This window comes from Sminthopsis crassicaudata, chromosome 4, assembly GCF_048593235.1.
Source record: "Sminthopsis crassicaudata isolate SCR6 chromosome 4, ASM4859323v1, whole genome shotgun sequence".
Taxonomy (NCBI): Eukaryota; Metazoa; Chordata; class Mammalia; order Dasyuromorphia; family Dasyuridae; genus Sminthopsis; species Sminthopsis crassicaudata.
Genome location: NC_133620.1, coordinates 22,209,902 through 22,219,613, shown reverse-complemented (window position 1 = coordinate 22,219,613; position 9,712 = coordinate 22,209,902). Strand labels below are relative to the sequence as shown.

At 58.6% G+C, this 9,712-nt stretch overlaps 1 protein-coding gene across 4 annotated transcripts in view; it reads right to left on the bottom strand.

The window, feature by feature from the left end:
* Positions 1 to 933: 933 nt before the first annotated feature.
* Positions 934 to 9,712, bottom strand: part of YIPF1 (Yip1 domain family member 1) — a 29,134-nt gene continuing 20,355 nt past the window's right edge. For all 4 annotated transcript variants that reach the window (XM_074265876.1, XM_074265873.1, XM_074265874.1 and 1 more), the window contains exons 2-10: positions 8,795 to 8,876; positions 8,330 to 8,493; positions 7,811 to 7,891; positions 6,683 to 6,770; positions 5,594 to 5,710; positions 3,694 to 3,860; positions 3,260 to 3,442; positions 1,711 to 1,832; positions 934 to 1,518 (exon numbers count right to left, since the gene is read on the bottom strand). In XM_074265876.1, coding sequence (XP_074121977.1) covers positions 1,734 to 1,832; positions 3,260 to 3,442; positions 3,694 to 3,860; positions 5,594 to 5,710; positions 6,683 to 6,770; positions 7,811 to 7,891; positions 8,330 to 8,493; positions 8,795 to 8,825 — 930 coding nt within the window. In that variant the 5' untranslated portion in view covers positions 8,826 to 8,876 and the 3' untranslated portion in view covers positions 934 to 1,518; positions 1,711 to 1,733. The remainder of the gene's footprint in view (positions 1,519 to 1,710; positions 1,833 to 3,259; positions 3,443 to 3,693; positions 3,861 to 5,593; positions 5,711 to 6,682; positions 6,771 to 7,810; positions 7,892 to 8,329; positions 8,494 to 8,794; positions 8,877 to 9,712) is intronic.

The following is a 9,712-nucleotide window of genomic DNA, read 5'->3' as shown; positions in this document are numbered from 1 at the left end:
GCGGGTCCCACGCCCCAAGGTGGGCCGGCTTTACTCCCCGGCCAGGGCCCCCGCAGGTATTTCGGGCTCTCTCCTCCAGGAGCCTCTCCTGGTCCGCTTGGAAGGAATGTTTTCATTGCTATCTTTTGTTTTCATCTGATTCAAATTCTTTCTGAGCCCTCCCCCAGCCCCACCCTAAGAGACGTCCTTTATGGCCAAGAATTTCTTTTTAAAAATCAAAATAAAGTGTCTCTACTGGGCCTGGATCCCAGAGATCCTAAAGAAGGGAAAGGGACCCACGGGTGCAAAAGTGTTTGTGGCAGAAACCGGAGACTGAGGGGGGCCCGTCCATGGGAGCATGGCTGGGTAAGTGGTGGGGTATGAAGGCTGTGGAATATTGCTGCTCTGTAAGAAACGACCAGCAGGAGGATCTCAGGGGCCTGGAGAGCCTGACGGGGACCGATGCTGAGGGAAGTGAGCAGGACCTGGAGATCGCCGTGTGAGGATCAGTCCTGATGGGCGCCGCCTTCTCCCACAAGGAGACCATTCAGGCCAGTTCCAATGGTTGTGATGGAGAGCGCTACGGGACTGAGTGTGGATCAAAATACAGCATTTCACCTTTTTTGGTCTCTTTTTCTTTTTTTTTTTTTCCTCTTTAATTTTTCTTGAGCGGCCACTCCCAGAGGCTCAGGATGAGCGAGGCTCCTGCAGGGGGGGAGGGGCCAAATGCCACTAGAGCCTTTGCTCTTCTTGTCCAGGGTTTGGGGAAGTAAGAGGGAGAGGACCTTTCCCTTAATTGGGAAAAAACAAACGGGGTTTCTTAATTGTGGGTGGGAGGGAGGGAGAAAACCTAGAACTCAACAATTTTAAAAACCAATGTAAAAACAATTTGTTTGGAATGTAACCGGAGAAAATATTAAATAAAAGGGGGGAAAGAACTGCAGGTAGATTTCATTTTTTTCACTGTCCAGGTTTTATTGGTGCTGCTGTCTCTGCTTTGAGATTCTGAATCCAGGGTTCTAGGTGTGAGCCCGGCTCTGCCGCCGGGTGACCCCGGCCACCCTCCCCCGGCCGGGCCCCAAGCCCCTTGAACTCTAAGAGGAGCACTCGGTCTCTCGGCCCCAGCCGGTTCGGGCCGACGGCTTCCAGGGAGAAGCCCAGAACCCGGGGCCCGGGCAGCCCTCCGATGTCCGTGGCGACGTTATCTTGGTGAGCAGAGGGTCAGGAACGATTATTTCTTGGGAGATCACAGCGCAAGGCGCAGCCAGCCGTAAGTCCCAGCAGCCCGGGGAGCGCGCCAGCTCCTGCTCCTGCCCAGGGAGACGGACGCCTCCGCCAGAACGGCCCGGAGGAGGCGTCCGTCACTCTGATCGGGGAGCAGGCCCCAAACGGAGATCCCGCCCCTCTGGCGAGCAGGCAGGCCTGGCAGGGCGGCCGTGCCCAGGAGCGCGCTGAGATCGCAGAAAGGGAAGCTGGCCCCAGGGAAGCTGCTCTGGCAGGCTAACAGACGGACCGAAAGGCGCCAACGCCAAGCGATTTCTGGATACAAACAAAAGTCGCCGGCTCTAGTCTCCGTACTCCACCCCTCCCCCTCATCTGCCCAACTTATTCCCATCTGAAAAGTTAGGACATTATCCATCTCCTCTGAGAACTCAGCGGACCCTGGGTCCCTTGTGGCCCACAAGCCGTGCGTGTTACTCGGAGACCCCGAAGAGCAGTGGCGGCACTTACGGTCCTCGTCCCCAGGCGCGCCCTCACTGCCCGGCACTGACCACTCTGGCTGTGTTCTGGTGAGTAGGCGCAGGGGTGATGGTGGGAGAATAATCCAGCTCGGGAGCATCAAAGAAGTAGGCCTGCAGAAAGGGAGACGTGCCATGGGGGGCGTGAGGGAAGAAGCTCTGCAAAGGTCACAGAGCGCCCCCCCCCATTGCCACCACTGGGACGCCCGGCCAGTTCCGCTGTCCGTGCCTCCGGGTTAGAGGTGGAGAGCTGGGGAAGGATCAGTCCGGACCGGAAAGTGCCGACCCCGCTGAAAAAGTTGTCCACCAAGGGCCACATCGGGCCCTTTCTCTAGGTCACGTGACTTCTCAAACTTCTGGTACCTGGGCCTAGTCTCTCTGTAGCCCTCCCTACCCATCTGTTTATTAGAAACATGGTTCTGAGTGGGGGCGCAGGGGCCTCCCCAGAAGCTCCCCGTCCGGACCACCCAGCATTTCTCATAGGACGACCCCCCGGGGTCCTCAGGCTCTAGCCTGGCCACAGAGGAGGTCACAGGGCAGTGCCAGGCTCCGCATTCTCACAGCCAAGCTCCCCATCCTCCCCTCCACCTCCAGAAAGTGCTGCAAGAGCGCAGCTGGGCCTTCTCCTTCAAGGGGAGTGGAGGGAGGGGGCTGCCCGCAGACACGCCATCGACCCCCTAAGTCTCCTGATTATTTCCTTGGCAGCTCCGGGTGCCAAACCTCTCCCCAGGAATGTTCCAGAGGAACTGGGGGTGCTCAACGGGGATGCCAGAGCTGGGGTTCCAAGGGGTGACCTCTGACCCCGGGATCCTCCTCAGCCAGCAGGGGGCGCAGAGGGCTATCTGGGGGCCAAGGCTCAGCCCTCAGGCCCTGCTCCCCAACCCCCAGGGCTTGTACACTTCAGGTGTCAATGCCTGAGCTCTTAGAAAGCTCTTGGGGGGGGGGAGGCCCAGAGAGCAGGCTGTGGCTCCCCAGCATTGTGAGCCAGCAGGGGGCGCTGGGAGAGCACAGGGAGGAGGCGGCCCAGGTGTGGAGAGCCCTCTGGTCCCGAATTTGAATCCCGCCAGCCCCCGTGCCTGTGTAAGGCTCCTCCTCTGTCAGATGGGACACCAGCAGCACCTCTTCCCAGGGCTTGGGGTCCCACCCCCCTTCTCCTTATTTGGCTGCTCCTACAGACCTGGAACCCCATTCTTCCGGGGCCGGGGCCTCTCCTGTACTCACCCCTCATTCAACCAGAGCCTAAGTAAACTTGGGCGAGACACAGGGAACGGGTAGCGCCCCCTGGAGCCCCCCCCCAGGCCTGAACCAAGGTGAAAAGTCACCTGGCCAATGAAACAGCCTCCTGACTTTGTCTCAAATGCAAGGGGAGGGAGCCCCACAACATGCAACTTTCTCCCCCCCCAGGACAAGGCAAGACCTCCGCCTGTGCGCTCCGGGGAGGAACGGGGCACCAACGGCGCCCTGGCAGCCGTCGTCTTCCAGGAGTCCCTGGCACTCGGGCCCCGGATGGAACCTGGCAACCACAAAGGCCCGGCCCTTACCAAGCAGCCCACAGACAGCAGCGTGTGAAGCAGGATGATGGTCACCATGGTGGCAATGGCGATCCTCCGGTTGTCGTCCCGGACGGCGGGCCAAAAGGTCATCACCAGCACAGAGCCCGACAGGCCCAGGGCGACCATGACCAAGATCCAGCGCACGGCCTTCTGGGGAATGATCCACAGGATCTGGAGGCAGAAAAGGGGACCCTTCAGGGGGTGCTGCGGGCGGCCCTTGGGATCCCAGGGGGTCCACCTGAGATCTCGGCACTGGTCCAAATCCACTGGGGTCAGTGATCCTGAAACTCAGATCCCACTGACCACCTGAAGGGGAAAAAACCCTGGCCTGTGGAGCTTCCCCAGCCCCACCCCGGGCCTTCCCGCCCCGAGCCCAGCACTGTCCCGGGGCCCAACTCCCCTCCCGGCGGGGCCTCACTCACCGCTGTGGGGATGTAGATGAAGAGCGAGTAGCCGTAGACGCACACGATCTCCAGGAATGAGTAGGAGACGATGCTCATCACTTTGCCGTTCCTCCACAGAAGGAAGCCCCAGAGGCCCAGGGGGACCAGCCAGGCATAGGCATAGATGGCCGTGGCCGCGATGGACACTGGGGAGACACCACGGCCGTCTGAGCGCCCGCCCGAGTACCAGCCTGTAACACGCTCTCCTGGCAGTTACTATTACCAGTCTGTCCTAGGCCCACCAGAGTACCTTTGACCACTGTCCTCTGCAGTGTGAACTCTACCCGGCTCGCCTCCTCTGAGGCCTTCAAAGGTCTCTGGTCACGACCTCTTGAATCTGTAGCTTAATAACCGGTAGCGCACTCAAGAACAGCCACGTGTAATCTTAAAAGCCTTTATTATACCTACTCACATAATGCCATGACTGATGCCCTGACTTGTCAGCTCCCTAGTGAACACCTGGTCTGAAGACCCACGTGTTCTCTACCAAACTCCTTACCTTGGCTCGGCTACCCCAGGTTAAAGAGGGCCTGGGTAAAGAGAGCGACTGCTGTCTGCAGTGGGCTTACATAGGGCCTGTGAGGTCACACACACAGCCAATCAGCGAGAGAGCCGTCACCCATTACGAAGCTATCTCAGTATGGCCAAGATCCCACCCCCAAGGCAGTCCTAATATCCAAAGAGATTACTTCCGGGCCACTCAATCTCCTGTTGCGCTGTGCCCGCCCATTTAAAGGACCCTTACACCAGCCGACGCTGCCCGCCGGCAGGGCCCTGTCCCCAGGAAAGATCAAAAGAAGGCACCAGGGATGCGGGCAGGCACTGGACCGAGAAGAGCACCAACAGTCCCTGAGGGAGCCGCTCTCTCGCCCACAGGACGGCCAGAGCAGACCACGATGGCTCAAGCAAGTCATGGCAGTGCCCGGGCTGCCAAGGGGCCTCCTCACTGACTCACTGAACAGAGTTTGGGGTGAGCAGCTGCTCAATGACTCCTGAGAGAGAGACCCCAGAGCTTGAGCCGCCTCCTCTCCTTCCTGAAGCCCCAGAGGGCCAGGGAGGGATGCTCACTCCCTCATTCTGTCTCTCTCCCTCGTCCTTCATTCTCTCCCTCTCTCAGTCTTTCTCCATCTCTCTCTCCCTGTCTCTTCCTCTGTCTCCCCCCCTCCCCCGTTCCTCCCCTGCCCTTCCTCTCTTGAGGAGCACAAGGCTGAAATGAACCCAACTCAAGTATTTCCTACTTTCAGTGTCCACCCAGAGCTGGCACTAGGAGCAGCAAAGCAGACAACTGCCCAGGAGGTACCTGGGGGGTGAGGGAGGCAGGAGGAAAGGTGGCTATTTATAAATGCATGTTTTCTGGGTGTTTTTTGCTGAGGCAATAGGAACTAAGTGACTTGCCCAAGGTCACACAGCCAGGAAGTGATGTGTCTGAGGCTGGATTTGAACTTGGGTCCTCCTGACTTCAGGGCTGGCCCTCTATCCACAGTGCCCCCAGCTGCCTCATATGTATGTATTAATGTGGAGGATGTGAAAGTGTTTGATATCAATCAGAGGGTTTGGGGTCAGACCCTCCCTATAACAGGGAGCCATAAGAGTTGACCGAGCAGGGGAGGAGCCCTTGATGATCACTCTCGTGGGTGAGCCTGAAAGGCTCCTGGCTCCTCTTTGCCTGCGAACCCACAGCTCCTCCTAGTACCGGACCTAACACAGAGAAGTCGCTTAAGAAATAAATGCTAGCGATCCAGAGCCAAGATGGCGGAGGGAAGGTGGGAACTCACCCCCCTCTCCCCCAAAACTGCTCCAAACTCCCTTAAACTCTGCCCTCAATGGCACCTACTCCCTCTGCCCCAGTGCCCCCCCACAGCCACGAGGACTCCCTGACCTTTCCGGAACTCCGGGACGTAATGGAAAGTCTTGTCCCCCAAGTGGATCAAGAAGTTGGAGAGGTTCCCACTGATGGCGATGGCAAAGACCAGGGTGGCACAAATCCAGAAGGGCCCTGGAGGAGGCAGAGCAGGGAGCGGGGCTTGAGGAGCACACACGGACATGGACATGGACACACACGCTCACTCACACTCACAGAGTCTCGGACTGGAACCAGCCCAGAATTTCAAACAAAACCGACACTGGCTTGAGGTGCTCATCTCTTCAGGGCCAGAGCCTGATCTGGAGCCAGGCCAGAGCCCCCTTGAGAGGGAAGGGGGCCCCCCAGGATTTGGCCCCTGAGCCAGGCCTTGAAGGGACTGGAGCATTTGGGGGAGGGAGAACACCCCACAAGGGCTAGGGAGAGCAGCAATGGGAGGGCTGACAGGCCGTGGCCCCTGCAGGGCCCTAGTTCTGACCTCTGGGGCCTGGCCCAGCCAGGCCGATCCCTTGCACGGGACACCCACTTGGCAGCTGAGAGCAGCAACCGGGTTCAGGGCACCCAGGGCTGATCCGGGCTCTGCTTGGCCCCAGAACCAGAACCAGAACAGCCAGAGAAGCTTCAAACAGCTCAGGGTCAGGACGGGAGCTGCCTCAGCAGGGAGTGAGCTCCCCCTCCTTCAAGGTCTCCCAACAAAGGGATGCTGGAAGAGCCTCCCCACAGGCCGGACCAGAAGCCGCTGGTCCTTCCGGCTCTCAATTCTCCCTTCTGCCTCCAACGTGCCCAGGAAGCCCCCGGCACCCTCTGCTCTGTGGAGACTCAGCCGCAATCTTGGCTCCAGGGGGAGGCTCTTCTCAGTGTCCTTACTGATAAGCCCTTCTCTCTCAGATTGCAGGCTCTGTGTAACCTGCCAGGGGCACTTCTGCCCTTCTTTGTGTCCCCAAGGCCTAAGCCCCGCCCTGGCACACAGTAAGCACTTAATAACTGACTGACCCACAGACCCACTGAGGTCCTTCCAGGCCAGGACGCTGCTTCCAGGCCCCCCAAGGGAAACCCCACGGGAGAAGCTGCCCCCCCTCCCGACCCCACCCACAGAAGAGAACCCACCATAGAGATCCGGGTTGCTCCGGATGTACAGTCTGACAAAGTTCCTCCCAGGGATGGGCAGAACGGAGCCTTTGATCCTGTCAAAGACCTAAAAACAGTTGAGGGGGGTCAGGGGTGAGAGGAGGACCCGGCTTCTGGGGGGTCCTAGAGGCTGGGGCCTGACCTGACCCTCTCCGTACCCTCAGGGCCTCACACAGATAACCTCAAACCAGACTGATGGAGGATGGTGGGAAAAAGCTTCAGCCGAGTCCGAAGGCCAGGCCCAAGTGAGCTTGGGGGGCCACTTACCCCCCACAGGGCTGTGACCCCAATGCTGTGAAAGGGAGTGAAGTTGAGGCATTCTCATGTGACCTGCCTGGGACCCCTGAGAGGCAGGTGCACTTAGGAGCCCCCTCCATAAATGAGGGTCTGGGGGAGAGGGGCTAAGGCCGCCTTGGCAACTAGAGCAGGTCTGAGGCAGGGTGTGAGCTGGCTGGGGAAGAGGGGAAGGGGGAAAGGGGAGGTGGGTTGGGTCTGAACCTCGGCCGCAATTCACTCCTGGAAAGCAGGACCTCTGGCCCCAGGGGTCTCTCACTGCCTGGGGGCTTCATCTCTCTGATCTGGGAAGCCCCAGCCGTGAAGCACCCTGAGGGGCAGAGCCCTGAGCGGCCCAAAGCTGTGAAGAGGCCGGAGCACCCACAGACAGAGCCCAGGCCACCCACTTGTCCTGAGGAACCGAGAGGCAAAGTCACTAAGCTAAGGGGAGGCCCCTCCCCCACTGGAACCTGGGGGGGGGGGAGCCATGGGTACACTTGGGCAGTCAAGTCTACATCAGGGGCCTCTGGACCTACCCCCACCCCCCAGGGCCTACGGGAAGTCAGATGGGACAAAACAGGGTCTTTATGGTCCCTAACTGGTAAGGGACAGCAATGTCCTGCACCCGTTGAGAAACTGGGACAAAGCGGCCCAAGCTCCAGCATCCTGAGGGCTGCCCACCCCCAACTACCCATGACTGCCCTTCCTCCATTCAGCTGAGGGCACCCAAGGCCTGAGGCGGCTGCCCAGTGCCCTCCCAGACGCCTGCTCTTTGGGAACTCTTGTCCCACACATGTCACACACACTCCACTAGAGGGCAGCCTATGCACCCACCTGGCAGGTATCCACATCGAAGAAGGTCTGGTAGTACTCGAAAGTCCAGAAGGGAGAACTTCTCTTCTGTGCAGCCAGGAGCTGCAGGAGGAGGACCCGGGCACTGGGTGAATGCCCCTGGGACCGACCCCCACCCCCTTCCTGTGGGGCTTCTGAATAATGACCGGTGTCCATGTCCTGGGGGGCGGCCCTCTCTGGGCAGAACTCTCCAGAGGTAACCAAGGTCTGTTGTTCCCTCCCTCTCCTCCCTCCTCCCCTGCTGCTCCCATGGCCCAGCTTTTGGGGATGCTCCTTCCCGAGCCTCGGGGCCCGGACCCCTTCTGTCACATGAGCCAGGCCCAGAGGAGTCCAGATCAGAAAGGACACAGGAAACCAGGATGGGAAGGTCCGGCTCAGGCCGTACTCGCCAACGCCTTAAGCCCGATTTAAACGCCAGCCGCCAGGGACACTCAGGAAGCTCTCAGGGAAGCTCTGTGGCCACTGCCACTGACAGCAGAGCCCCGGGCCAGCCCTCCTCACCTCCGTTTTATCCGAGTCGCTGTTACCCAGGAGGTCGTCATCCTCCTCCCTCCCCGGGCCTCTCGGGAGGCCCCTCGGGGCCAGTGGATTTGGGCTGGGCTCCTCGATGGTCACGGCGGTGTCATCCTGGGAGGCCGGCAGCAGGTTGGCAGAGTCGCCAAATTCTGCAAATGAAAACACCACGGAGAGAGGAATAGATGGCACCCCGAATCCTCAAGGACTCTGGGGAGGGGGTGATCTTACGCAAGGCCTGCCTCAGAGCACAGCAAGGGCCTCCAGGAGGGCAGGGCCTGGTCATTCCACCCTCATCCCCAAAGCTAGCCTACAGGAAGCAGCTGCATTCAGCAGGCGCTCACTAAGAGCTACTAAGCTGCTAAAATGCTACTAAGTGTACAGGGACTACTTGTGGACGGGCACGAGGCTTTCCAGGTCGGGGTCCCGCAGGTGTGGACGGAAGGTCATTACCTTCAAATTTTAAGTCATCAACAGCTGCCATTCATCCAGTAGGTTCCTGTCCAGTTACCAAAAGGAACCGTTGTATGGAGGCCTAAAGGAAAAGAAAAATTGTTAAAATCCAAGAATTGGGTGGCCTTAAAAGCCAGCAGTTGGGGAACCTTCAAAGTATATAAAATGCCTTGACTACAATCACCTTGGAAGGAGCCATTATTTATTCCCTAGAGAGGAAACTGAGGCTCAGTGGCATCAATCAATTCATCGATCACCTAGCATGTTCTTAGTGCCTGCAATAGGGCCAGCTCTGTACCAAGCCCTCCCTTGTCGAGGGACTAGTGCTGAAGGGACACTTAACACTCCTAGTTGTGTGACCCTGGGCAAGTCACTTAACCCCAATTGCCTCAGCAAAAAAGAGATAAAATATCAAGTGTTGTCAACCTGTCAACATCACGTCACCTATGGAGAAACAGCGCCGGAGGTCCCCCAGTTACCAATACCAAACATCTGGTCTATCATTTACTGTTCTTCCTATTTCTAGCCAGAGTCTCCGAGCCCCAAGGATGACCTATAAAATGGGGTCCCCAGAGCGTGGCCCACAGAAACGGCAAGCTTAGCCCTTCTCTGCCACGCGGTGACCTAAGGCAATTCCAACAGATCTGGGCCAGACATCACCATGCTCATGCAGCCAGGGAATTATGGAGATTGAGTGGGGATCGGAGCACAGCACTTTCATCTCGGAAGCCGTACAACTGGTTTCCTTTGTAATCCTACTGGTTTGTCTTAGGCACAGAGTTGGGGCTCCCAGGCTTGCCTAGTCTTCCAAAGGGGGCCCCCACATGTAAACACCCACAAGCACATGCACACAAACCCCCCAACACAGACTATGGCCCCCAGGTCAGTTGGGGCTATTGGGGGAGCCACTGGGCTCGA